The sequence below is a fragment of the Periophthalmus magnuspinnatus genome, chromosome 15 (assembly GCF_009829125.3).
Source record: "Periophthalmus magnuspinnatus isolate fPerMag1 chromosome 15, fPerMag1.2.pri, whole genome shotgun sequence".
NCBI classification, from domain to species: domain Eukaryota; kingdom Metazoa; phylum Chordata; class Actinopteri; order Gobiiformes; family Gobiidae; genus Periophthalmus; species Periophthalmus magnuspinnatus.
Window position 1 is genome coordinate 23,035,725 of NC_047140.1, and position 27,929 is coordinate 23,063,653.

General features: G+C 41.4%; 2 protein-coding genes across 4 annotated transcripts in view; one reads left to right on the top strand and one right to left on the bottom strand.

The window, feature by feature from the left end:
- macrod2 (mono-ADP ribosylhydrolase 2) overlaps positions 1 to 27,929 on the top strand; it is a 595,671-nt gene that overhangs the window by 44,780 nt on the left and 522,962 nt on the right. The window lies entirely within an intron of this gene.
- On the bottom strand, positions 17,921 to 26,723 carry flrt3 (fibronectin leucine rich transmembrane 3). 2 transcript variants are annotated; one of them, XM_033979594.2, is made up of 3 exons: positions 26,491 to 26,723; positions 21,723 to 22,371; positions 17,921 to 20,968 (listed from the first exon to the last, which is right to left on the bottom strand). In XM_033979594.2, exon 3 carries the CDS (start codon positions 20,924 to 20,926, stop codon positions 18,989 to 18,991), a length of 1,938 nt encoding a protein of 645 aa, XP_033835485.1. In that variant the 5' UTR covers positions 20,927 to 20,968; positions 21,723 to 22,371; positions 26,491 to 26,723; the 3' UTR covers positions 17,921 to 18,988. The 2 variants fall into 2 exon arrangements, with proteins under 2 accessions (XP_033835485.1, XP_055083483.1); XM_055227508.1 differs by having other exon boundaries at positions 17,971 to 20,968; positions 26,573 to 26,715.

Here is a 27,929-nt window from a genome sequence, read left to right on the forward strand (position 1 = left end):
TTTTCCACCAAGGAACAAATTTACCAAAACTATTAAACTATGTAAAACACTCATGCATTATGTATAACTGCTTTTAAATCGGTAATAAATGGGATTACATTAGTCAGTGCTCAGTGGGAAAACAAATTCTGTTGTTGTACCGCATTACTCTGTTTTTGTCGCTCTCTTCGCCTAGCTTAGCCTTATAGCAATTATTTATTTTATTTATTTACGATTGACAAGATACGAATCTCAGATGCACTCTCTTATACTTAAGTTCATGCAATCCTTGAACAGGCTGATCTTGTGGACCTATTGCTCTTGTATAATGGGGCTGATATTGGCAAAAATGAACCTATACCAGTTTCATTATTTATAGGCAAATGGTCAAATTTTTATATAGCGCTTTTCCACTTTCACCCATTCAAACACCAGTATACACAGACACTGGGGCCGAGGTGGGTTGAGTGTCTTCCCCAAGGACACGACGACAGCATTCATCTGTGGGAGCTGGAATCACACCGCCAACCTGTGGGTCTGTGGGTCTGACCGCTCAACCAATGATGTTTAAATCGAGAGTAGGATTCGAACCTCCAACCTTCAGATCAGTGGCCAAACACTCCACCGACTGAGCTGCTGTCGCATCCAATATACCCAATGTTAAAATTTTGTATTTTGAATAACGACTCTGCTCTATATGATGTAAATGAGTCTAAAGTTATTATCTTCTCCATTGAAAACTGGCAACAAACATATGGAAGAAAGTACAAGACTTGACAACGCTGTTTACATTGTACTCGCTGGTATCATAGATCAGATTATGCTTGGATGCTGGCAGTGTGTCTGAAATACTCACTTTTTATTCATCACCATATGCTACATTTATCAGCTAACTGTTGTTTTGTTTGATGGCTTATCTCGTGTGCGGCAGAGGACATATCAAAACGTCGCGTGCATTTGTATCGTCTGGCTATGATGCGCAGCTGCACCGGAGCTTTATCAATGCCATTCAGGAGCTCGTGTGAGTGTGCCCATAATGGAACAATAGAGGCTCCTACTTTGACAATGCTTCTTCGCCGTGATGCTACAGTTGATCACCAATTCGGTCACTAACTGCAGAAAATTGAATTCGTAGCCCTAACATTGTTCGTTAACCACGGTGCCGATGAGATGGCCATCCAGATGAATGATAATGGGAGGTTGGGATGGCTTCTGAGACGGCCTGTGAATTTGATTAGCTCCAGACGGCTGTGGAGACAAAGAGCAGACAGTCGGACTCTTATATGGAGCACTTAATGAAAACCCTGTATGGAAGGTAATTGGGATGTGTTTGTCTGGGTGCACGCGTCTCAGCTTACTGTACTCTAGCGCTTTCATTTAGCTCCCTGTGCTGCTTTTACACACACGGACAAAATCCTTCTTCATTTTCTCTAACAACATTAACTTGCTTATAGGAGGCTCTCTGTAAAAAGGCCTAATATGCAAACGACTGTTTTAAAGTGCTCTTGTCTGTCTGTCTGCTGGTTTAGCTTTAGTCCTTAATGGTTTAGAGCAGTTTCTATAAATACAGGACTAAAGTATCAAATGTCTGCGTATTTCAACCTTGTCTAAGTAGTTGAAGCGATGTATTATAGTTGTAGCGTTTATGTTTTCAAAGGCCTAAGTAATGTTTTATGAATGTCTTTATACTGTACGTGCACATTTGCCAGGGCAGAGAACAACTAGCATGCTAACAGCTAGGTTTGCAATGATAAATACTATATCCACTTATCATTCAAAACAATATTAACAGATGGAACAATAGTTTTAGGGGTCAGTATTTACGTTTTCCTTGCACTACTGGGATATTTTGGTTATTTTTTTTGTGCTATGATGAGATTTGAGATGTAGAGTGTTCAACTATGAACTTCTATGACTCGTTATAGATACAAACTAACAACGTAAGTCTTGCATTCTGTTTATTTATTGCAGATTTTCTTTGCACTACTCGGAAATTTTTGGTTATTTTCTGGCTATATGGTAAGATTTAAGCTGTAAAAGGTTGAATTAATAACTTCCATGTTTCATTACAGATACAAACTGAGTAGTAAATGTTTTATTCCACAATTTATTTCAGCTCATGATTTATTTATTTTTTTACAATTTTGTAGATTTAGAATAGTTTTTGTAGTTTAAATCTGCTCTTGGGTTATTGTTGCATGAAGTAGTTTCAACATTATCATTTATCGTCTGTATTTACTTCAGCAATATATCGAACTTCAAATTTTGTGACCTTGACAAGCCTTGACACTGGAATTATTTTGTACTTTGCGAATGATAATAATTCTGTGTAATTAGATGCAGATAGCACACAGCGATCTCATTTTGACCCTAAAAGCTGCAATTAGGACAAATTTGACTTTATTGCATGAAAGAAATGGCTACACTTTAAATGCATTGATTAGCATTTTTCTCCACATAAAAGAAAAAGTACCCCATGTCCCCCCAGCGACCCTCTGCCACCCCTCCTCGCCTTCCTCTTGTGTGTCAGCTCTGGCTTTCTCTGACGACGGCTAAGTCAAAAATCACCAATTAAGTGGCGCTAGGACTGGCCCATATTCCCGGTCTGTGGAGTGACAATGAGACTGAGTCATTAGACCGTTGAATGGAGCAAAGTGTTTAATATGGTAATTTCCTCCTCCAAGTTTGACAGGGACAGCTGATCTTCTCACTTCTTTTTGATGTGATTTCAGAAGCAGCTCTGTGTAGCACTTTCATGTAGAGTTTCATATTTTATACTTTATAAGGCTGGGAGATATCTTGGTATAATATCAAACTGTGATATGACCCTATGTGACAATCTGCCAATTTGGAGAGATTTAGTTCAGTGCTTTACATCTCTATGCCAGGCTTTTCAGAAAATCAGTATAGACTATCTGTATCAAAATCAAGTTCTTTCCTTTTTTTTTTTTTTTTTTTTGTAATTTTGAGGCATTGTAATGTTCAATTTTGCATGGTTTGCATACACAATTTTGAATAATAACACCTTGAATTTGAGACTCTGAGGACACAATATTTTAAAATAAATATTAAGGTGGAAAAACTACAAACTTTGCAAAAAAAAAAGAAGTTGCTATACATTATCCAGACAAACTCCTTAAAATATGCCCTTAAAGTCAGCAGAACTGAGCAGTCAGCTCTGGGAGTGTATAGGGCAGAGTGAAGTAGTGTGATTGCATTACCATATGTTAATTTGATGGAGCAGGCGGGTGCTACAGGGAGAGTGCAGGAAGAGGAGTACTGTCTGGCCCCACCCAAATAATGATGAATTCCCTTCTGATTAATTATATTCTCCTAATGAGTGGGTGTATCCCATAGATGACTTGTATTCACTTTAATCTTAAGTTTTGGAATGACTTGCCTTGCTACAGCAATTCAAAGTGAAAGTTAATCTAGGTTAATGTACACTTAATTTGCCTGGAGGGAAATTTGCCCTCTGCATTTGACCCATATTCAGTGTCACTGGGGCAACCCATAATCAGTGGATCAGTGGATGTCTACCTACTACTACCTGAGGATTTTACCAGTGGTGCATGTTTTAGGTTGATGTGAGAAACCAGAGTGCTCGGGGAAAACCCACCTGGGGAGAAATATGCAAACTCCACATAGAAAAGCCTGGGCAGACAGGAAGTCGAATCCAGAACCTTCTTGCTAACCACTTTGCCACCGTGGCTTTCTCTGTAGTTGTCTATTTGGGGGGGCACAAAAGCAACATTAATTAATAAATGTTCTTTTTATTTGCCATCCGTTTTTGTAAGGCAAATATTGCTCAATATTGTGCTCTTGCTTTGTTGCTGAGTTGCAATGTAGATTAATGTTTTGTAGTTGAGTTGTTGAAACATTAGTATTACACATCGTTTTAAAGAGTGGATGCATTTGTCTTGTTGCACTCGACTTTTCATACCCACCACCATCCAAGAAATAACTACATTTGTTGTGCCTTGAAAACAACCTGTTGGATCGTGGACCTCCAGAACAGCGCGTTTTTTTCTACTACTGACCATGTAGCTGTTCCTGCTCCCTGTTGCGCGTCTCGTCAGTGGCCTATTTTAAATCCCTGCAGAAACCAGAGTTAATTAGGAACACCAACAGAAGACAAACCCGAGGCAGCCCGGTTTGAAAAGCACAAATGTGTCTGGATCCACACTCAATTACTACCCGATTCTCTTTAGAAGTGTCTACCTCGGACAGTGCGCTTGCCGCTAATTCATTTACATGGGGGCAATAATTTGGAAAAGTAAACACAATAGGAGCTCTTTGTTAATTAGAGGCAGGTTTAAACTCACAAAGAGAGAATTTGAAACGGGAATTAGTGTATGAAAGGAGCCTGGTAATGAAGTATGTGAATGGACTAGAGAAGAAAGCAGACCGCCTTCAGCCTTTGAGGGTTAAGCACTGTTACCAGGAGGTTCTTATCTGGTCCGGGGTCCTGATTCTCCAGCCTTTTGTCTAATGGGTTTTCATTTAAACATACATGTACATCCGCCAACCACTTTGTACTTATTCACATGCATGATCTGTATTCTTATTTAAGACTTCGGCTAAGTACCAAGACAATTCGGGCTGGCAAACAAGTTGGCGTAATCCCTCATTTGTCCACAGAAAATGTTTTAGATAATAAGATAAGGGAGGCGTTCTGGGCGTTTCTACCTGGAGGATGATCCGGGACACTCTGGAGGGACTATGTCTCTTCACTGGCCTGGGAACGACATAGGGTCCCACTGGAGGAGCTGGAGGATGTGTTTGGGGTGAGGGAAGTCTAAGACTCCCTGCTGAGACTGCTGCCCTGGATAAGCAGAGGAAAATGGATTCAGAGACGGATAATAAGATAACGTCCAGATGCCTACCTTTTAACTGCAATAACTGATATTGTAGCAAGCTAAATACATCAAGGTTCTCAATTGAACAGATGTAGGACTTTTTTTTTTTTTTAAACATTATAAAAAGTTTGCTTTTATTTAGGATTTTTCTCATGAAGTTCTAAATTAGCCTTGATTTAGTGCTGGTTTTAATTATTGCATTTCAAAATATCTCACTAAGCTATATGCCGGAAATTGCTAAACATTATGAATCCAAATAAGCCGTTTTCAAAATTATGCTATTTAGTTATCCATTTTCTTTTGTGCCTGAAATAACAGTGCTAGCCAGCTTGAGACTTTACTAAAGTGTTTTCTCTCCTGGATAATTTACCTGATGAGTCCATTTCACAGTCAAATTCACTGCCACGACAAACTTCATTACTCTGTGTCCAAAATGGCTGTGACGCTGCACGGCTGAATGCTTAAGCACTCAGAGCTGTGCCGGGGACCTGTACCATGGACCATAAACCCCTCCTATTAATTAACATTACTTGGTCACTGCGTTTATTATTGGATGTCTTTTTAATTGACATTTGCTTCGGCCGGCAGATCCACACGGTAGAAGGACGAAACGAAAGATTAAAAAAGTCAATTATTTTAAATTGAATTGAGGCTAAAGAGATGGCTATGCAGATGAGCGGGACCTGCCAGGCCACCGTAGCTCTAGCCCAGACAGACTATGGGAGACCCGCTGTCTGCCAATGCAAGATAAGGCCTGTTCAGTGATTTGGACTGTGGCTCTCTGCCCTGTATCTGCTGCTGCTGCTTTGGAAAGTGGAGAGAAATATCCGAGGTTGAACCAGGATCAGTTTTAAGCAATTCCCAAAGAGGCCCCTTCAATATGAAAAGAACAAGCCACTTTTTGTTCTTTATTTACATTCTTGCTGGATTGGCTGGGATGAATTATGGCGTCTATTTTGGGTCGAAAAGGGGTTGATGAGAAGGTGGGCCAAGATGCAAGTGAAACCTCAGAAGCCTCTAAGCTCAAAAGTCAGAGTGTGTGCAAGTGCGGCATAGAGCAAGAAGCCAGTATTTGGAAACTAGAGTGAGCGAGCATGGCCTTAAAGAATAGTAGCAGTAGCCAAAACCCAAAGCTAGCGTTGAAACTAAATACCTATTTGAACAAGTACTTAAAGGCACTGTAGAGCACACCAGCGTTACTTCCTGGTGCACGGTTTATAAAATTGCTTTATAATTGGATGCAGACAGCACACAGCGGTCTTATTTTTGACCCTGAGTGCTGCATTCATAATATCTCTGACTCCGGCATTACTACTATAATGACTACTAAGCACTATGCAGCTTGTCGCATCCGCACTATGTCGAACCAGTGAGTTTCACCACTAGCGCCAATTGTAATGTATGTATTTACAATTTGACCATTACGGGCTGTCGTGCCATTAGTACCACTACACTTGTCAGCGTTTTGAAACTGTGGTTGAGACCGGCCATTTCCTGAAAGGGTAATCCAATTCTAGCACTGCTCATTACATTAGCATTTAACCTTTAGTTTGGTTAAGAATGATTGCTTCAGTGTTTTTGCAGAGAGAAATATCACTTCACTATGGTAAATTAAATAAAATGATGAAATACATTATAGACAAACCACATTAATCATTGGCTAAGTCTGGGCCCCTGAAAAGTATCATTTTACCAGTTCATAAGACGTGTTGATATATATATACGTGGATGATATGACATTTTGATGATATTGTGATCGTAACTGCGCGTGCACTGCTACTGATTTTCGCTGCAGTTGTGAGGGGAGGCAGACCGAGATTGTGGCTAATTGCTACCGCTAAAGCGACTGAAACACTGACTGTGGAGGTTGTACAAATGAAAGCGATAAGGTGGAAGAAGTGGAAACCGAAGTTGGCTATAAATAAACCGAAACAACTAATTACAAGCCTTTATGTTGCCAATTATCTCGTTATCGCAAATTTTCTCTTTTATATCGTGATCAAACTCCTAAAACTCCCTGCCCTACCGTTAAACATCATAAATTACTACACCTCACCTGACTCTGCGTTGCTTGCAGTCAAATGCTGATGGTCGGATGCAGTTCAGTGGAGTTCCATTTGTAACTTGTACCTCACGGTTATTTTGTGTACTTTCTCCTTGCACCTGTGACTATGAATAACAGTTCTGCTCTGCTAGCTTTGTTTTAGCTAATAATTAAACATAGAAAAATTGCAAATTGATGGATTGGGGATGCATTTGTTTACGAGTGCGGTGGGATATATTCTGGATGATTCAGAATTTTAAGTGTCTGAATGGCATTTTAGAAAGTAACACTATTAATGAATACAACTATATCAGAAAAGTGATTAGGGTCTTGTCTATGAGCTATGAAACCAACACAATATGCTAACAAATTTTATTCACCAATCACCAATCCAACAGGAATAAATAGACTTTTATCAGGAACAAATACGAGTTAGCGTTTGTGTATATTGCCGTTTCCAAAATCAAATACTAACAACTGCTAAAATCACAACGGACGTGAAAACAAAGCATTTCAACTGTATAAAACTGGGCTAATTCGAAACTTTGCTACAATAAAAATGTTAAAAAGAAATTTCCCCCTTGCGAACCATGATTTTCTGAATGAAATAATGACTAGTTGTGGCAGATGGCCCTGTGTGCTTTTATGTTGGTCAGAGAGGAGACACATTGTTGGCCCGGAGGCATGTTACACAGTTCATTTGAGTCTGAACTGTTCTGTATTAGGGTAATGGCGAAAGCAGACTGTGGATATTAGTCTTATTGTAGGTTGTGAAGTCATAATTGTATTTTTAGCATTGTAGAATTAACAGAGAGCTTGGTTTCCATCTCTCAGAACGTATTACAGCTGTTCACAAGACTGAACTCTTTGTAACTGAATTGTTTTTTTTATTGATTCATTGATTTTATGTTGAGTTCTGGATGTATTATTTTCTCAGTGTAGCTTAGTCACACTGTTAACCTTCACTCAGAATCTGGACATGATTTAGTACAGAGCTACTTGGCCTCATGGAGGTTCAGTGGGACTTGTGCACTCACCCATTTTGGCATACTTCAGGCCATGAAACAATAGCTGACGCAATAAAGCTTTCAATTAATCATTCTCCAAGGCATTTGCATTTCTCAAGGATTTCTTTAGATGTTGACCACCTTTGTATTCAATTCACACTCGAATGTAATGTGAGCTTAAACGGTCGTAGGAATGACGGATTTCCCAAAGCAAAGAGACCAATGGCAATAATATATCTTCTCCGCTCTGTCAAATTTGCATTAAAGCTGCTCAAATTAACCACACCTAGGGACAGGAGTCTGGGAAATGAGCCGACAATTTAGGACAATCACCAACGGGATTAATTTGGCTCTACAAATGTAAGCAAACATATAAATCAGTCAAAGGTTACAAGCAATATGGTGCATGTTGAAATCTCATATTGCCCCGTGTCATCTGAGGCCACGCGCTCCTGTCGTTTCCGTTGATTATGTGTGCTTTCGGGGGGGAACAGAAGGCTGGGGAGTTGGCGTCGACCCCAGAGACACTGCACCTGTCCCGATTGCACCTGCCACTCGCCCCCTGTCCTGCCTTTGGGGTGGCTCTGCTTTTAACCCCTCTGTCATGTTCCCCTATCCCATCAACCTCGGACCCCTGCCCGCTGACACATAACCTGTCTGTCATCTGGGGATTAATTAAAATGCTGCAGCTAAGCCAGAACATCCCATCGGGGTTGAAAGAAACGCTTGAGTGACATGTGTTGGTATTGCACAATCGGACGTCCTGTTTGAGATATAGGGCTGGATTGTTATGTAGAGATGGCCTTTGGGTTTTTGGTCCAAATGATCTCCGCTGTGATGTTGATGGATGGACACGTTTCACTTAGGCATCCTCCTTTTATACCTCGCCACTTATAAATTAGCTATATTTATAATGTGGGACGTTATTGATGCCTAAGTGAATTTGTCTGTGTGAGCCAGATGGCCATAGTAGTTTTGGGCAATTTGCATTTTCATAGATCTTTCTGGACATCTATGTTGGTCAGATCTTCCAAACTGTCCCCTTGCATTGTTGTTTTTATAATTCATGCCTCTCTCGCAGGGCATGCCATTCATTTGAAGTGAGTCAAATAAATTGCGAAGAAAAAAAGGGCGGTTACTGATTTATCCCGCACCCCAGAGATGAGCTGGCACTAGGACAATGGTGCCGACGGGATACTAAATGAATTCTGTTGTTCTGAGCAGAATCTGTGGCTATCAACATAATTTGATTGGTGACCTAGTAACTATGCATGTGTGGGAAGTTTTCATTGTAATCTATAGAGGCCGGATGGGGCAGGAGTCCGTGTTTGAGGGCTAAACCCCCTCTGCGTGGACCAGGCTCTGTCAGGCATACAGGGGGAAGGATGATTAATGACCTGGACTCGTGGTGCCATTGACGACTGCGGCGACGCTACACAAAAGACATCAGCCTTGTCACATTATCACCAAGCGGGAACATTTGGCTGCACGCTAATATGTCAAGGCCAGATGTACACCTATATTAGCCTCGAGTTACAAAACACAAATGGTGTCAATGTCTATATATTTTTAGGGCAGAGCAGTAAAATGTGATATGAAATCTTGTGATGACATAGATAATGGAGATGAGATTTGCTTGGTCACATAGACATTCACTCAGCTTGGAATCTATCTTTCTCAAAATTAACCATGGACTTAATTTAAAATGTTAAAAACAGAACTATTATTAGTCTGTCTACATCTACAAAGTTCAGAATGCTCTGTTCTGCCTTCAAGGTAACACCCTGTGATATCATGAAGCGATAGTTTTCAAGTTAAGTCTGTTTGAGAAGAAGTACTTTGTGTGTTAAATGTGTGTGAATGAAACAAAACACAACTCCAGGTATGTTTTTTACTGTTAGTGTTAGCAGGACTAAATCGAAAAATCAGAAATGGGGTGTTTTGATTCGCATAAGTTGCATTGACAATTGGAGGACAGTCATTGTACCACGAGCCTTTGTTACATGAAACACACTGGATATCATTGCGTAGTATGGATAGAGCTACTTTATATTGCAATACCATACCTGCAGTATCTTGTACCACCCGTTTTCACACTTTTGGCTGCGCTTTGAAAGGAGGAGGATGGCTACACAGCATGCCTTTCTGACATCTGATTTCATTAGCACAGCACCTCCATCAATGTCTCCTTCATCAGCTGTGGTTCTGGCTAATAATAATCTCGCATAATTAGAAAATGAAGAATGGGCCTGCCAGCTTTCCCAGCAGTGTTTTTCCAAAAGTCGAAATTTTCCTCTTCTGCCAAAGTTTTTGTTTAAATGAATTGTCTGCAGATTAATAGGGGCGAATAATTACGAGCCTTTTTTGCGCTTTTGGTTTTATTAAATTTCCATCGCTGCCTCCCAATCTGTGCCCACATCCCTGATTTTCATTTAGCGAGTGTGATTGCTTTTGTACTTTGAGAGATTGTATGTATGCAACTGCCGCAGTATCGTCATGTTGTCAGATCCTTCAACAGAAAGGCTGAAGTGTGAAATAATAAGCCCCATTGCTGACTTCCTCATCCACAGTATCCTGTTTTCAGCTCCGCTCTCACCTTTTAAGAAGTCTTGTTAATGACATCTGTGGCTGGGGTGCAACCTTTAACACTCTCAACTAGTTACTGCGTGTCTCTCTGCCTCCACTCTTTGAATCGTTGGGAGCTTTACATGAGCACAAATAGATTCCAAAATACACTGAGAAGATTCACGTTATTTTTGTATAAGCTGTGACTTGGCTCTACCAGAATCTTAATGTTTATTTAGTGGTAATTAATACAGGTGCACAACTATGTTTGCTTTTCTCCATGCAGATTATGTTACTTTGCCTGGAACGTTCCAAATAATTGCTTTAAAATGATCTATCTCTATGGAGACAAGATGACAACACCACCACTCCAAGTTACAGATCTGTAGAAAGCTGAGCCCATGTACGTATGTATGTGCATCAAGTTTTTTTTGGGGCAATTAAAGACCTGTTATGTGCATGTTCCACCCGTCTCCCACTGTTAGTGAAAGACGGATCACTGAGGACATAAACACACCACAAACATCCAAACTTTTCTCTCCGAAGCCATAACCATCACAAAAAATATTATTATGCTGGATAGACGGAAGCAAACTCTGAATAAATCTTCTAACTGAACACTCAACAATGGAATGCCTACCCTCTGCTAAAAAAAACAACAAAAAAAACAAGCCACTACAACATCGTCTGGGATTCATTTACAATATTTAGAGAGCTGATTCCTCTTATACTGGTGTATGCATAATAGAGAGAATGTAAGTGTCAACCACTCTGCTATTGATACAAATTGTTTATTCCCACGCAAGCAATAACTTTAAAAAGACTATGTCATGTAGTATAGAGTGACCACGGGACAGAACAGTTCAATCAACTGCCTGTGTCTGACTCGAGTGTTTGAGACTGATATGAAGTTGGTGAACATTTTGTTTAGATTTGAACCAGAGGAAAAAAAACCTTCACTCTTTCTCAGGTTAAAATATTTTGCATATTTTTAATGCTTATTTTTCTTGTATATTGGTTCAGTGAGTTGTCAACCCGTAGTGGGAAATGGGCCAATGTTTTTTGTCTGTTTTGTCCATAAAGGGTTGAGAAAGAAACATTGCTAAATAGAAAGAAGACTTTATTTTAAAAGCACAAAATATGAAGACAAGAAGTCTTACTAGCATCCACTGTTGAGGCAAGCCAAGTGTATTTTATTTGTTCATTTAACACTTGAGTATTTTTTTTTATCTTCTAAAAAGGGTACTTCAGTGGTCCTTGAATCTTTTCATATTTTTAGCCTTTAGTTCGTGGTAGCGAAGCTGGGATTTAAAGAAATTGTATTGTCAGTCTGTCTCAAGATGTTGTATTGAATTGACCTAAAAACTGACCCAGAAACGGAGTACATTGCGTCGGCTGTCACTAGTGTTGCTACTCTCCTCTGGTTTGGGTGCAAGTTTAGCCCAAGCATCGGTCAAATCAGGATAGCCCAGTATTCTAAGAAAGTAGTAGGAAGTTTGATAGTGGTGTTGGCAGATGTTGTTTTAAGCTGCGTGTGTGGAGCACTGTCTTTGGAGACTCAGAGCGACTGCAGCAGATTTTAAACAGTGGCAGCCTCAGGATTACAGTGGCTTATATCCTCTGACCCTCCCAACACTCACACACCACCACAGGCATCCTCCAGTGTTTCTTTGAAATGCCTTATCTGAAAATAAAGGAACTCCTCCTCATATTTCTGCTCACCCCTTCTGTCCCTTCTTCGTTCTGCATTCCCTAAATTCATCCAAATGAAAAATGATTCTCTCGTTCATGTTATTTTGTGCAGCAGACGGCTCAGTTTTGCCCCCTCTCAACAGAGGAAATGAGTTGGGAGCAGATTCTCTCTCACAGCGATTGGCGTAATCGTGTGGCTACGTGTCACCAGCGCACCATCGTGACAGCAGATTTTAATTACTCCAGCAGCCTGGCCTGCCCATCGGAGACTTCTCCCCGAACTTTCCTCTCCCAACTTTGCCAGAGTTTGACTGTTTATGTTCTGATAGTGCCGTGGGAGGGAGTCTCTGAACCCGCTGCAGAGCGTTGTCACTTCAGGATGACACTGCTGTCACTTTTGCACATTCTTGAAAGCGGGAGATAGGACGCTAACTGCGCTCTCGTGTTTGAACCCTCCATTCCTGTATTTTTTCCAATTCTCTCTCAAAGAGTTGTCTAACTGCGTCTCAAACTGTGCCAGGCCACATGAAATGTTAATAATCATTTTGGCGGTGCTAGCTCTAGCTCGGTGCTGGGTCAGGGATGCTCCCCCCTTTACTGCGCCGCAATGATCCTGTGTCAAGATGCTGGAGGTAGGCAAAATAATTAGGCCTTGAAATGTCTGCCTTCTCCTCGTGCTGCCGTGATGAATGGTGACATGTTGTATTTACAGTCCTAAAAGGTGCTGACACCACTGAATTCTGCGCAACTTGGACAAATCCCAAAACACTGCTTCCTGTGTGTAGGGGCAGGGGCTGACTAAGGGGCAGAGAGGCTGCTTGATGGACTAGACTCTGGACTGAGCTAGCCCCAAGGTCAATCTGTCAAAGGCTACAACCAGATCTGACCCGCCTACTCTTACATTAAATCACCTGTACTTTAAACACATCTCAGAGTATAATTGACTTATTTTTATTATTGTTGTGGATTATTTCTGTTCATAATGTTTCTTGTCATAATAAATTACAGGATTGTGCCAGGTCGAGACTAAAATAAATCAGGCAGCTGCACACCAACACTGCGGTAACAGACTTTGGCTCTGTTCAGTATTACTTGGCCGTGGCGAGCATTAGGTTAGCAAAGTGGGCTAAACTTGCATGCGATTAGGCTGTCAACGTCTGAAAATAATGAGCTGCAGACAGACCCACATTGGCATGCAACAACTGTACTGACATTTAAAGCTGGCTTAACATAAATGAGAAAAGAAAACGGATCGAAGAGGAGCTTTGGTCTTCACTGCAGTGCTCAATGCTACTGGGAATACACTACACAAGTTTGGACCGCTGCTAACGCTATTGCTTTGCATCAGACTTTATGGACAGATAGGGCAGAGGGTCGATTAAGTTCTGGTGCTGATCTCATAAAAGGGCAAGAGGAGATGTATGGCCTCTTACAATATCATTTGAACCACTTAATGGAGCACTGGAATTAATGTCTGTCAGAGCTGAGTCAATTATTATGGATATTTTCATGACATATTGTGTATAATTCATTGTTGCACTGACACCAAACAGCCCCTCTGCTTTTGTTTTGACTGGGGCTTAAAGAGCTTATTGACCACATCGCGAGGTGTGGAATAAGTCTTCATAGAAACGCATTGTCATTCTGGAGCGGTACAGTCCTGACATCGGCGCGGTTCATGTTAATTCGTATTAATGTTCGATAATTTTGCGTCGAGATGGATGTATGCGCACGCTCTCTGTGCTCTCGGGCAAAAAATTGGATTCATTAAGAAGACTGAGTAGCTGGTTGGATTTCTTTGGCCCCAGTGTTTCAGGTCAGCGAGTAATGTGACGAGATGGAGAGAGGGTCCTGGACAGGAGGATGGGGGGTAGGCCTGGACGGAGATTGAGGAGCGAGAGCGACCCCCTCCTCCTCCCCTCTTCGCTCACTCCTTCCCCCCTGCAGAAAGACATCCCTCACATTGACACTCTTCCCTCCACAGCCCAAAACACACTGCGCTTGTGACCGGGGCGACAGAGACACATGACAGTCTTGGGACGTTGGGTAGAGCAGAGATAGCTTCAGGGTATTTTGTTAGGGCTTATCAGTCAGCTTCTTTGTCTTACTGTGTCTCATTTGATGCGTGAACAATTTGTATTTGTTTACATGCACTAATAAACATACAGCACTGGACATGTGAAGACAAAGGGGAGTTAGTGTGATCACGTTCACACGGTTTGGCATTCACATGTTCTGACAAAACAGGGTCATAAAATGTGTTACCTCAGGGTTTCTCCTTAAACAAAATCCAAAATAAGAGGTTAAATAAATGATTAATCTTTGTTCATTTCATAACTAACTAACTTAACTATGAAGACCAGAGTCCAGACCTACATTTGTGTGGAGAAGCAGAACTATAGAAAACTAAGCAGTCATGTAATTTTGTGTGTATGGATGGATGGGCACTCAGATTGTACTCAGTAATCAGTATTCTATTAGTATATTGAAAGTAGTTACACATTTTGCACATAGAAAAAATACTTTGGAATAGTTTTGATTCATATTAGGGTGTGGATAATACAAAATGGTAATATTAAGGAAACTATATCATTTTGTTTTGAAAATTATGATCAAGAATACATGGATAATGAGGCAGTTACCTCAGGCGTAAACAAAATCTAAAATACAAGAGGTTAAATAAATGATTCATCTTTGTTCATTTCGGAACCACTTTCATCATGTGTTTAAACTACGAAGGCCAGAGTCCAGACTTACATTTGTGGAGAGAAGCAGAACTATAGAAAACTAAGCACTCATGCATTTTTGTGTGGATTGATTGATGCATAGATTGTATTAGTGTATTGAAGCTAGCTACAAATTTTACTTCAACACTGAAAAAAAAAAAAAAAAAACATAAGACAGTTTGATCTTTCTTAAATACTTTGGAATAGTCTTGATTCATATTTGTTTATTTAATACTAAATGGTAATATAAAGGAAACAATCATTTAGAGTTGAAACTTATTACTGTATCTACAATGTGAGGTACTAAAATCTGTCATTATCAAAATCTATTTTTGAACCAGCATTGAAACAAAGCCTCCCATTTCACTTCCTTTTCCATAATTTCCTCAAATTCTACATGACTGCACAATGTCATTTGCCTCTTTGTCAGGTCATTAACAGAACTGATGCATTATCCAAGTCAAAATTTACTTTAACTGGATTCAGCTGGGACATTTATAATTTTTGGGGCAATTGAAAATGTAATAACTGTTCCATGTGTCTCCCAGTTGACACTAAACACATTGGCAAAAGTCCTATCTTAGTGGGAGGCTTGCACTTCCTGCTTAACTTGTGACCACAGAGCAGTTTTGGCATTTATAGCCCTGTAAATCATGATGTCGTTTGATGTGCAAGCTGTGTGCTATACAAGAGGCACCACCAGCCACCCGCTCATTTTCAATAGATGCTTTTACTGCTATACCACTGCTCTGATGAAGCACAATTTGGACCAAAAGTCCGACATTTATTGTGCGTAGTGTAGTTAAACAAAGCAATCAATAACGCTGCCTTTTTAAGACCGTGCCTCATGACTAACAAGTAATGTGAGATGGGATTGGGAACATTTAAATTTGCCTTGTACGACTTCGAAAGGTCATCGCTGTTATTCAAAGCAAAGTTTGCAGAAGTTATTTTGGATGTTTGTCTTCAGGCAGTTGCGTAGTCAGCGTATTTATGGAGATATTAAAATGGATAAAGTTAGAGTTTGAATGTTGTTGACATGGTATAATGCATTTGTGGGGACATTTTTCGCTTGCTGTTTGGATAATCCTAACAGAGTCACCACATTGTAAACTTTTATAAATATTTCAACATTTTTCTCAGGTACATAACTAAATTTTTAAAACCTGTATCCTTGTATAGCCTGCCTATTTACAAAGACATTAAAATGAATAGGGTTAGAGTTAGAATAATGCATCTTCTCTCCAGCTAATCTCAGTAAGGTCACTACATTTGGAACATTTTCTCCTCATTATTAACATAAATTTAGCAAATATTTGTCCAGTTAATGCATGACACCATTAAAAGTAAAAACAAAAGTGTTCGTATCAAAAAACCCACTGGAGTTTCTTGCTTTGCTGACTCAAATCTGCATCATTTTTCACCTTTTGAGAACCCTGCACCCAACCTGACCCGACCCCTCCGACCCCAAATCACTCATACAGTCGCGGTTCTTTTCTGATCCCACTAATGGTGCTGACAGAAAACAAGCAAGCCCAACTGCTGCCAGACCCGGGGTCATACAGGGGTGGTTTGATATTAGCGTCTATAGGAATGCAAATGTGACCAGGGAGCTACAATAGACGTAACAGCAGCCTGGGACAGACACTGAATCTGCCCCATTAGTCTAATCTACAGGTTACATAAAGGGGAATATAATTAGTCATTGTTTGTCGGTTTAAAGACAAATGCTTGTGCCAGCTTGTGTAGATGCAAGGTTTGTCTGACCAAAGTGAAAACATGAGCGCGAGCAAGGAGCTGTTTAAAAGGAGGCGATGGGGTTAAAGGTCAGAAGGCACTATTGGGGTCATCTGGCAGGTCAGCAGAAGAAGGTTCATCAATTTTGCCTCATACCTGGATTTGGACCAAAGACTAAAGCGCTTGAATGATTTAGTAAAGTTGAAACAATAGCACTCTCCTTTTAATCACTTAGCTACAGGGTAATTTATCAGAGAAGAGAATGGCCTTTTTATTCTCACTGAAGACAGCAACATTTTTCACATACCACACACCCATCAAAATAAATTATGCCTAATGCACAAGTCTTATTGAAGTGTTTCCGGTCTTGAACACATTGCTGTTTTAATTCCCGTTGTATAGTTCTGTATACTATTGCATTCATCTGTTTCAAATTATAAATTGAGAAAAGATCATTGAAACGGTAAGGGAAAGCCAAAGGAACCTGTTACTGTTGCTTGACCTTAAAGTGTTTTTTTATTAAGTTTAAAAAAAGAGCATGCAGTATATTTAGTCTCCTGGGTGAGGTTGGTGTATACCTAAAGTAGAGCTTTTAGAATCTCCTCTTACTGTAATTAAAGCTTTAGCTGCTGAGGAGGCGGTGCTTTGTGAATGGGGTCATAATGACACAAAACAAAAGCACTTTTTTTAGTCAATAGTTGTAATAATAGCAGTATAATGTTTTTTTTTAGTACAAGTACAAGTCTTTGCATTTGATGAAAAGTGCACTGGCCTATTTCACTTTTTGCCCACATTTTCTGGTCCCATGCATGGGTGAGCTGCTCCTGTGTCATTAGCATGCCTGAAGCTGGCACAGAGTGTGTCCTCTATCGGGACGGGCATCCCCAGCAGGGTGAGCTTGTGCCACCCTCCATATGGCGGGCCGTCATTAGTTTTCTGCTGCCCTGCTCCATGGTAGGTTCATCAGACCCTAGAGTCCAATCTCACCAAAGCCTTAATTCTCCTCTGCTGTGCTTCCCTCTCTCTCGGCCGATTGGATAAGTCACATGTGGCTTCACGACATGAAAGAACAACTGCAGCCTTGAGCAGATGCTGCACTACAGGCCGCACAGAGCAACAAACTAACTTTCACAAACAATGTCCAGCTGCTGTTAAAGATGTAGCCAATATAACAATAACATAGGCTGATAAGGAATCAAGCTATTAGTTTCAAACAAATTACCAAGGATTTTGATTTATTAACATTATTATCAGTAATGTGCAGTGTATAATATCTATATATGTGAATCCAAATCGAGTCAAAAGTTTTTATACACTTTTTTATTTTGTAAGATGACCAATATTTTCATATTCAAGTGTGTATGAAAAAAGTCACTGTTTTATTAAAAAGCTAAATACAATAAGCATTGGATCAAGGCACATACAAGACTGGCCAAAGGGCATACAATGCACTTTGGTTTTCAATTGTAAATAACAGTTAACTTCAAATTGTGGCAACATAATGTGTTCAATTGGAAAACAATACAAAATAATACTCATACCAAGGAGTTGCTGACACTGTGGTAAGTCTAAAATACACCAGTGTGTCTGCTGTTTTGGCCGCTGACTACAATGACGTATGGTACATGGTACTAAAGAATGCCGCCATTGTCAGTGGGCCATTGTTGGCTTGTATAAATTGTGTGGAGGGTCTGTGACAGCCTGCCCAGTCTTCTGGTGAAGGTTGTGTGCTTAAATGTGTCCTGTGCTGTGGCCTGCAATCCTACAGAAACACAGGAGCCCTCTGGGGTCTCTAGGCTGCATTTCTTTGCAAACAGATAATCCACACTTTGATGAAAGCAGAGAAATAAAGCATGGCACCTCATCTTTAGTGTTTGTACTACATCCCAGGTGAATCAAGCCCAGAAGTACATAGAGACAGCTACGGCTGATCGCTCTAAGAGGGCAGCATGCCTAAGTGAAATCAGCTGTGCCTTAGTTTAGCAAATTTTTTGCTTTTTTGTTTTTAGACAGCCAAAAACTTAAAAGAATGACCTGTGCTTATACTACAAGGTTTTCTAGAGTCTGATTGTTCACCACAGCAATGAAAACCCACTTTCACAGTTGACAAGTCATATCTCAGTAGAACACAGAGTTTTCTTTAAGTTGGTTTATCCTTAAACAAAGTAAGTACAGTACAAATGACTACAAATTCCTAAAATATAGAATTGCAGTTAGTTACAACACCCACTGTTCAGCGTTGGCCTGAAACAGGAGCCTTGTCATTCTTCATAAATTGTCCTTAAATATAAATTATATGGCAAATGTACATTTCTAGTTTTATATATCCAGTGTTGTGTAAAAGTCTCTCCACGCATGAGAAGTGTCCATGTTTAAATATCATGAATGGGAATGATCTGAATCTGGTATTCCACTGTCTCTGTAGCTTCTATTAATACTGTTCTCACTGTGTGGGCTTTTGTATAAACTCAGGCCGTTCGGTGGGAATATTGTGTGTATCATAAACTCCTCCTTAGACACCGGTAAGTGACTAATAGGAATCATCTGAAAAGAAGTCTCTCTTATTTCTAGAATGGAATTGTCCTTCTTGGTGCCGGCCTCTGCGTAGTCGTCCTTTCTCCTGCGGCCTTTGTTATAAGTGCAGTTTCTTGAGAAAAGTGAACCGTTCCTGTGGACATACCAGCACACCAAAGCCAACATAATTATTGCCAAAAGAGCCACGGCTCCCCCAATTATAGCAGCCAAAGGCAGATTGGAATTTTTGTAAGGCTCCTTCTCCTGCTCCCTGTTTAAAGTGGTCGTGGGGTTGTAGGATTTGTGATATCCGGTCTCTGTCTCTATGCAAACAGGGGTCTCATCTGACAGGTAACTGTTACTGGTCTCCATGGGAACCATGCATATCCTATAGGAAGACTCTGGCTCCAGCCCAGTGAGCAGGTATTCGGTCCTCTCACCCTGCACAATGGTCTCTGTGATGGAGCCAAAAGACGGGCTGTGTCCCTGCTTGAGCCAGCTGAGCCGGAGTGCAGTCACAGGCTGCGACAGCCTCCATGATATGTGAATGGTATCAGCAGTGCTGGACTTAACACTGATGGTGATAATCTTTCTGCCTGTGGTCGTCGTGCTGTGATAGTTCCTCCCAAAGTCTTTTCTTTCAGGCCTCCTGGTCACAAAAGCGGGCCTGTGTGGCTGTGAGGGCCTCACAGTGTTTGAGACAGTACTTGTTTCAAATGTTGAGAGTAATTCTGAATCTGAGCATTCAAACATGTCTGTGGTAAGGTCTTTGATGGCCATGCCCTTTACTTTGTCTGGTCCATTGCACATGAGGCCTCGTACATTCACCTTGGACGGCAGCGATCGCAGCCAATCACGCACCCACTTCATTTTGCAGGTGCACTGCCAGGGGTTGTTTCTGAGCAGGAGCTGGGTCAGATTGTCCAGGTCTTCAAAAACTCCTTGTGGGAGGCTGCTCAGGTTGTTTCCAGACAGGTCCAGGCGATACAGCTGCCGGAGGAAGGCGAAGGCTCCAGGAGGGACACTTTTGATGTGATTATCCTGTAGCTGCAGCTTCTCCAAACTGGTGCCAGGTAAGTTGGCAGGGGGCGCTGTGAGAGAGTTTCTTACAATGGAGAGCTCTGTCAGATTGATCAGGTTGACAAAAGCAAACTCCTGAATCCCCCGGTTGTTGAGAAGATTTCCATCCAACACCAGTCGCTTCAGGTTGATGAGGTCCTGCAGCTGCTCTGAAATGGAGGAGATGCGGTTGTCATCAAAGCGCAGCTCCTCAATGCTCATAGGAAGACCAGAAGGGATGGTGCTCAGATGGTTTCTGGAGAGGAACAACAGTCGGAGGTGATTGCTGTCCCTAAAGGCCCCCTCCTCAATACTGACAGCTGATACAGAGTTATCATCCAAGTGCAGTTCCTCGATGTAGGGGATCTGGGCTAAGGAAGCATGTGTAATCATGCGAATGTTGTTCTCCTGTAGGTGGAGCTCCTTGACACCCAGAGGTAGGTTAGTAGGGAATTCATCCAGATTGTTGCAGTAAAGATAGATCTTTTCCACGTTGGACAGCCTACGAAGATCAGTGGGGATGCCTGAACTCTTGATTCGGTTGTTTTGCAGAAAAAGCACTGTTGCGTCCTGGGGTAGGCCAGAGGGAATGGATGTCAGTCCACGGTCATTACAGTAGATGAAGGTCCCGTCGCATCGGCACACAGAGGGGCACGAGGCAGAGGTCACCAGGGGGTTAGCCAGACCTAGCAACAGCCCCACCCTGATGAGGAACAACACAAAGGCCTCGCACTGACGCACCATCTTGAACCTGTGCTTCTTGGCAGGCCAATCACTCAGGAGCCCCTGAGGAGAAGACACAAGGGTACATTTAATGCACACAGCTTTAAACGGGAGCCAAAATCCTGTTCTCATAATTGCTGTGTATTTGAAATACTGCCTGTAGCACTCGCTATAGATTAAACAACTGCCAAGAAAATCAAATGTCTGTCTATTAAACACAATTTAAAAAAATATATATTTGATCATTAAATTCCATTATGATGTGCAGACAGTCATTGACAAATGACTTCAGAACTGGCAGAATGTTTGTTTTTGTTTGATTATTCAGTTTTAAACTTCAGTTCATAAAGTGACAGAGTTGTGAGGTGATAATGTTCTGACGTGTCTTTGTGCTATACTGCTCTACAGCCTTGACTTGTGAAATGCAATAACCTTCTCTGGTTTTACATGTTTCTCAATCTCAAGGCTGCCTTTCATCGCTATAGACAACAAGGCTTTGAACAAAGTCAGACATTGTTTCAGAACGGCAGCAGTGGAACCGACACAGTTCTGTTAGATCATTACCTGTCTCACCATTCACAATGCATTACAGTGACTCACACTAGCCGTTTTAGAACAATGTCAGGATTTTAATTTAAAATGTTATCTAAAAAATTGACCTATAATTTCTAGTTATAAAAAAGAGGTTTGTGTGTGTTTGACAGTATATTTTAATGTGTGCTTTCCTATAATCTTAGTCTAAAGTTGTGCATTCCTGTCATAACCTCTCCCTCTGCATGAGTGAGTGAGCACAATAGAAAGCTAGCATTTATCATACCTGCTTTACACAGAGTTGTAATTCCTTTCCCGTCAAAGGCTCCTTGATTTGGCCTTGCCCTTTGCGTTGGAGAAGTTTGTCAGGCGCTTCAGTGATATCCTGACCTGCTCAGTGTTTGCTGAGCTGATCCCTGTTTGGACGATGACCTCTTTCTTGTTGTCAGAGGCTCATTCTTTCAGTGGCTTTACCATGGCAGATAAGCCCCAAAGAAAAAGCATCCGCTCACCGCCTCAAAGCATGCACCCTCAGGTATATTAAAAAATCCAAAACGGTCTTACAAAAAAGTTTTACAAGCCATAACTGCAAATGGGATTTTAGGAGGTGTTCAAACGGGATCCGTGGGTTGACCAGGCTTGTACAAACTCCTCTTTGTAATCAGGCCCGGTAGGCATGATGAGGTAACACAAAGCTGCACTGAGCCATGCCAATCCCCAAGTCTCAATCCAGACGCAATCGCTAGTGTACTCCGGGTATCCCAGAATCCTCTCCTCTTCCTGGACGTATACACATTAATCCAGAGCAGTGGTCCCGTTCCCCACTCGAGCAGATAAGTACGGCTCTCCTTCTCTACGAGGCAGCGTGCTTATCGCTCACAACCTCGACTCTCCTCATAGATTTGCAGTAGGGCTCATCCTGCACTTTTTCATACCTGCAAAAACAGATTAGAAATATATTTAAAACATGTTCAGGTGGATTCAAATCGCCATAACATAACTAGTTCAAATAGCACACGTTTGCTTGCAGGGTAAATGTTATTTTTGCTCAGATAATGTCTCTGTGGGAAACTTAACCTTTTCGTCTAAATGATTATTGTTCAGATTGACCTTTACACTCCTGTTACTCCAAACAACACATTTATTTCTTGGTGATTTGGACAATATAACTATGCATTTTACAAGCAAACACAATAAACAAGGGTGGGGACTGTTCCTGGTTCAGTTTACTCAATATATTTTAGTTTATACTGTACCCATATTCACGTTTATATACTTTTAGACGCATTGAAGCTCATTTTAGTCCGATTTTTTTTATTGCTAGACCCTCATCATGTCCCACCCTAACCTTTTAAGACCCTACCCATTCTTTGAAGGGACTTTGGGTCAAAAATAGAACTTCGGTGGCCAAAGAAAATATTATGCTTCCTTTTAAACACAATAGCTCAGTGGTTTTAACATGTTATACACTATACAGACTACTGTGAGGCTCTACATGGTATAAAACTTGCAGCGGTAAACTGGAAACAAGGTCCTTGCCATATAGTTGTAGCCCACGACAAGGAGAAGATTAGGGAATTGAGAGCCTCGTAACTCAATTACAACTCCTGAGATGCCGGGTAATAGTAACACACCCCATTCTTTCACTTCAAACTAAACACAGCCTTTAGTCCTGTATTATATTAGGAGTAAATTAGAGACGGGCAAAAGGCACCAGCTGTGACCTCTGCTAACTTCTGAGGAGAGGAGCTTGCAGTCTGAAAAATAGACTGGCGTAAAATGGCAGCAAAGATGGAGGGATATGCTCTGCCTGCTGAATGAACTTTTAATGCAGCACTTAGACTAGCTACTTCAAATTTTAAATAGCCCTTTTCACCTCATTCGATGAAGTTCTTCTACCTCTGGATATTTCTGAGTGCTTTAAATATTTCATTTTTAGTATTTCAGAAAGGAAAGGCATGAAGAAGTAACAGTTTTTGTAAGAAAAAAGCCAAAAACATGAAAGGTGCCACAGTAAGTATTCGAATGCATGGCTGCTTTGTTTCTTTTCCACGATCATCAGATTACACAAGTATGGCCCCTTCCCCATTGTCTACTGCAAGCCAAGCAAGTGTAGCCAACCACCATGGTGCAGATGCTAAGAAACTAAAGTAGCCAATATTTTTTTTTTACACTGGATGTTTCAAATAACAATTGTAGCCCATTGGAAATAACATATTCCAGTTATTGGCACTATTGTCAATCCTTCCACTGTGCTGCTCTGCCTGGCTGGATGTTTCCCAGCAGCCCGAGTTCCTTCTGCTTCATTTACTTTTTACTAGCCAAGTTAAATCGAGCATCTCACTAAATGGTGTGTGTGCATAGCTAGTTACCTTTCACTGACAAAGCTGGACAATGGTAGCTATTGTGGGGAGAACATGCATAAACGAACATGAGCCTGCCATAAGAGCTTGGACGTTTTGCTTTCTGGACATTTACTGAGAAAGATAGCAGCAATAGCTTACAATTAAACTGAACAAGTGTATGCCTGTCAAAACATGTGTAGATGTAATGATTTCAGCTTTGGAGCATGTACACTTCACATTATAAGAGTTGCATTTAAGGAGAAAGAGCTGGAGAAGTAGTAATGACTGACTTGTGAATTATTCATAAGGTTTGAAATTAATTTTTGAACCACCGCAGATCCCCACTGGGAAATCAATGTTGTTTGTATCTCCTGTTGATTATTCACCCTAATTCGTAATGTAGCTTTAAAATGATTATTCATTAGACACAATTTAGTATTTTAGCTCTGACATTTAGGTGACATTTTCTTAAAATGTTTTTGCAAGGGAACATTAAGGCAAATGCAATCTGAAATAACACAATTAAGGACATATAACTGTAATGAAAGCAGTGGTTAAAGTGTATTCAGTTTGGCTATTAAAAAGTGCTAGTTTTATCCTTGCTAATCCTGTGCCACTGCATTTGCTATTTGTCTTTAGCTGGACTTTCTTGTCCGCTAATTAACATACAGTGTTAGTGAGTTGTGTGTCAAAGCAGCAGACAGTGGCCTGCTGTGATGCCAAGACACAAAAGGACATTCAGTTGGATCCACAGGGAAACACGACTACTCCAAAACGGGCCAAAATCTACCCCATAGCTTCCCAGATTTGGTATGTGCCCTCCTGGTGCTGCCTTTTCCAAGGACTGAGCAGATGATAGTTTTAGCGGGCCCATTAGGGAGAGGACTGCGCTGAGGCCTGGGACAGACTGGGGTGCTCCTTTGTATACGCAGCACTGAAAGGATAGCTCCCGAGCAGCTGCGATGGTTTTTGCCCACATGGGGGTGGTAGGCGCTGCAAGATGAAATGTTGTGCGTCTGCGTGTGACAAGCAGCTCCAAAACACTGGATTCTGATGTGTTACGTGCAAAAGCCTGGATTTCATCTGAGGGGGGGATTTGTTAAGCTGTCCTTTTGGCACGATATTCCTGAGTCATGTTGCTTTGATTGGCACTGCTTATACTCTGGTCCCACACCTTTACAGCTGAAAATGGGTACACTATGCTATGCTTTTGAGCTATAGTAAAATGTGATCCATATTGTTCAGTGTATAAGGCTATTAATGTTATCTTCTACTAATTGGATTGCTAAAATAACTTTAAAATGACTACAAAAGGTGTTTGGTGTGAAATCCACAGTGAAAGCTCCAGATTGACGACTGTGCCCTGAGGCAGCTATCAGGGAGGACAATTGGATGTGTTTTCATGTCTGCCATGTCTAACAAGCCCTAACAATAAAGGCCATCACTACTTTGAATCACTATTTAAATCAGGCTTTTCACAGGATGCGTCTGTGGCCAATATGCTTTAACGTGTAAAGCCTGCCGACCTTCTAGTCACTGTGAGACATAAGGTTATGTTAAATGGGATTAAAACGGCCCGTGCCCTTCCCTTGCCAATAAGATAAACAAGCAAAGTAGCGTTTACTTTATTGCTTTATAGCGATGCTTTAATGGGATTAATGCGTAGACTTTTCTCCTCCAGGATAACTCGATTTATCAGCGTGCACTGACATTAAAGTGAGAATGGGGCTATCTTATGCACACACGGTTTCATCTTTCTGCACTCCCCTTGCGTTCATTTCTAGCGTGAGCTGCTCTATACGCCGTTGTACAATTGTGCGTTAATCCGCTGTGCTGCCACTAATGAAGGAGTTGGCGCCTATAGCGAACCAAATATACTTTACGCATGTATAAGTGCTGCCTCAGTCTGCGTTAATAACCAACAGTGGCCCGGGGAAACAGGCTGTCGGTCTGTGCCACGATCATTTTGAGGGACTGCAATGTAAAAACGCGGACTTTGGGGGAAAATATGAAAGCGGTGGGAACTTGAGGGAGCTGATGCCGCAGAGCCTGCCTGTGCAGCTGCCCCTCCACGTCCAGCTCTGCGGGATGTGCGCTGCGATGTTCAGATGCACACGCCGGGGAGTCTGTTACGCGCAGACTGGAGACCCTCTGTCCCCTAATCCTATCAAGTTTACGCATTCGCTGGGTTTATTTTGCCAGCAGGGAACGAATGTACACTTGTTATATAGGCACGTTTTAATGTGAAATGCTGAATTTGACGCTTTGGGTGTGGATTTGGAAATGTAGAGTTTGTCACTAAGGAGCGTTGTGTTTATGTTGGATATGGACCTAATATGGAGGCACGTACCAGATGCAAACGGATAATATGTTCAAAATAGACGTGAGATGCCAGACTGGCTCTTGCCTGCAGATCTATGGGGAACGGCTCCGTGCGCAAAGGAAAAGAGCACAGACTTGGCTCACGGAATAAAGTCTTAAAACGCCTTACAACGTGTCAGAAGGTGGTCCACACGTCCTGAAAGCCACCCAATATTATCTGTCTGGACCAGGAATTAAAAGGGAAAAAGAGGGCAACTAATTAGCCTACATAGAACACATAGCCTACACACCAGTCGAGTCTGATAAATTCCTTTGCTCTGAACGATAGATCCAAAAAAGACGAGAAGCGCGTATTTCCAAATGGGCAGTTCTAACAAACACACTTACCTCTATAATAATCAACCAAAAAGCGTAAAAAAGTAACAGGTATCCTTTTTAAGTGGCATAAAATATAATCCAATCCACGCACCGAAGACTTGAATTCACATCCAAAAGTGAGCTTTGTCAACGCACTGGGGCTATTTGAAGTTATTTGTTGCTGCTGCAGTGCTCTGTTTACTGGGGTCCCCCTCAAACATACACGGTGTACAAGGACATAGATGCGCTGCCAGATAGAACTCAATACAAATGTGGGCTTGTGCTCGCCTCTAGCTTTGCTTCAACTGGGCGCTGGTGACGTATTCCAGGGGCGGGGTTTATTCGCTCCAGTCTCTCTCTCCCCTCCTCCTGCCTCTCTGCGATTGGGGGGATGCTCTCATAGCGACAGAGCTGCAGCGTGCGCCACAGCCACTAGGGGGAGTGTGTCCACAGCATGGGGAAATGGGAAATGTGTGGATTTCACAGCAGCAGGTCAGCTCTGGTTGAAGACTCCTGATCTTCACGGGAGAAGGGGAAGGGAGAAGTTTACATGCAGCACTTTTACCTCTTACAAACGAATGCGAGAAATGTAACGATAGGAGAGTTATAACCATTACACAGCCAGGACTATTGATCCGTTATACAAGCGTGAGGCTGCAAAATGTGTCAAGCATTGTCTATTAATTGAAAAATAAATAACATTGATCAAATTTGTAAGTATAAAATGCATGTTAAATATTTATCTGTAATAAATACATGTTAAAACATTTATGGGTGGGTCGTTTTATGCAATTTTTATGCACTATTCTTGTTTTTGCAGAGACCTCCTGCTCTTTGATGTAAAAATCTTTGATCTCACTGGTGCTAATCCCTCTTCCCAAATATCTGAACTCTTCAATGCTCTATGTAAATTTATCCCATGTAAACTATTTTTCCCCTGCTGGCAAAAGATTTTATTAGTTGTGTGTGCAGCTACATTTTGGGTAAACCTGGACATGACTAGATATAAACTGTAACATAATGTGTACTGTATATTGCATCACATTAGGTTGCACTATTCAGTATTATTAAGTTTATAGGTTAACTGACATCCTATAAAACTGAATGGTTACTGTGGAATTTAATGCTCTATCTTCTAATTGCTAATAGTGATGTATAGCCACTACGCTGTCTTCATTATGGGCATTAACCACTTTATGTGTTGGATGGACATCTGAATCATTCTGACATTTCACATTGACTTGTGCCCCTGTCCTGTTTGGTGTCATGTTATAATGAATCTGTGCTGTAGTTTCATTCCGTCTGTGTGCTGATCTGCCCCGAGTCAAAGGCCTGTGTACGGAGCTGCTCCGGCCAACGCTCTCTTGCCCCTCGTCATCACAACTGGCCCTGTGGCTACCTGATGCAACACAATGAATTCAACCGCTGACGTCTGCCTCTCCTCTCTCTGCCTAATATGCTAATTTAGC

Coding starts and splice junctions, on each gene's coding strand:
- flrt3 (XM_033979594.2), bottom strand. CDS start 20,926: ATGGTGCGTCAGTGCGAGGCCTTTGTGTTGTTCCTCATCAGGGTGGGG.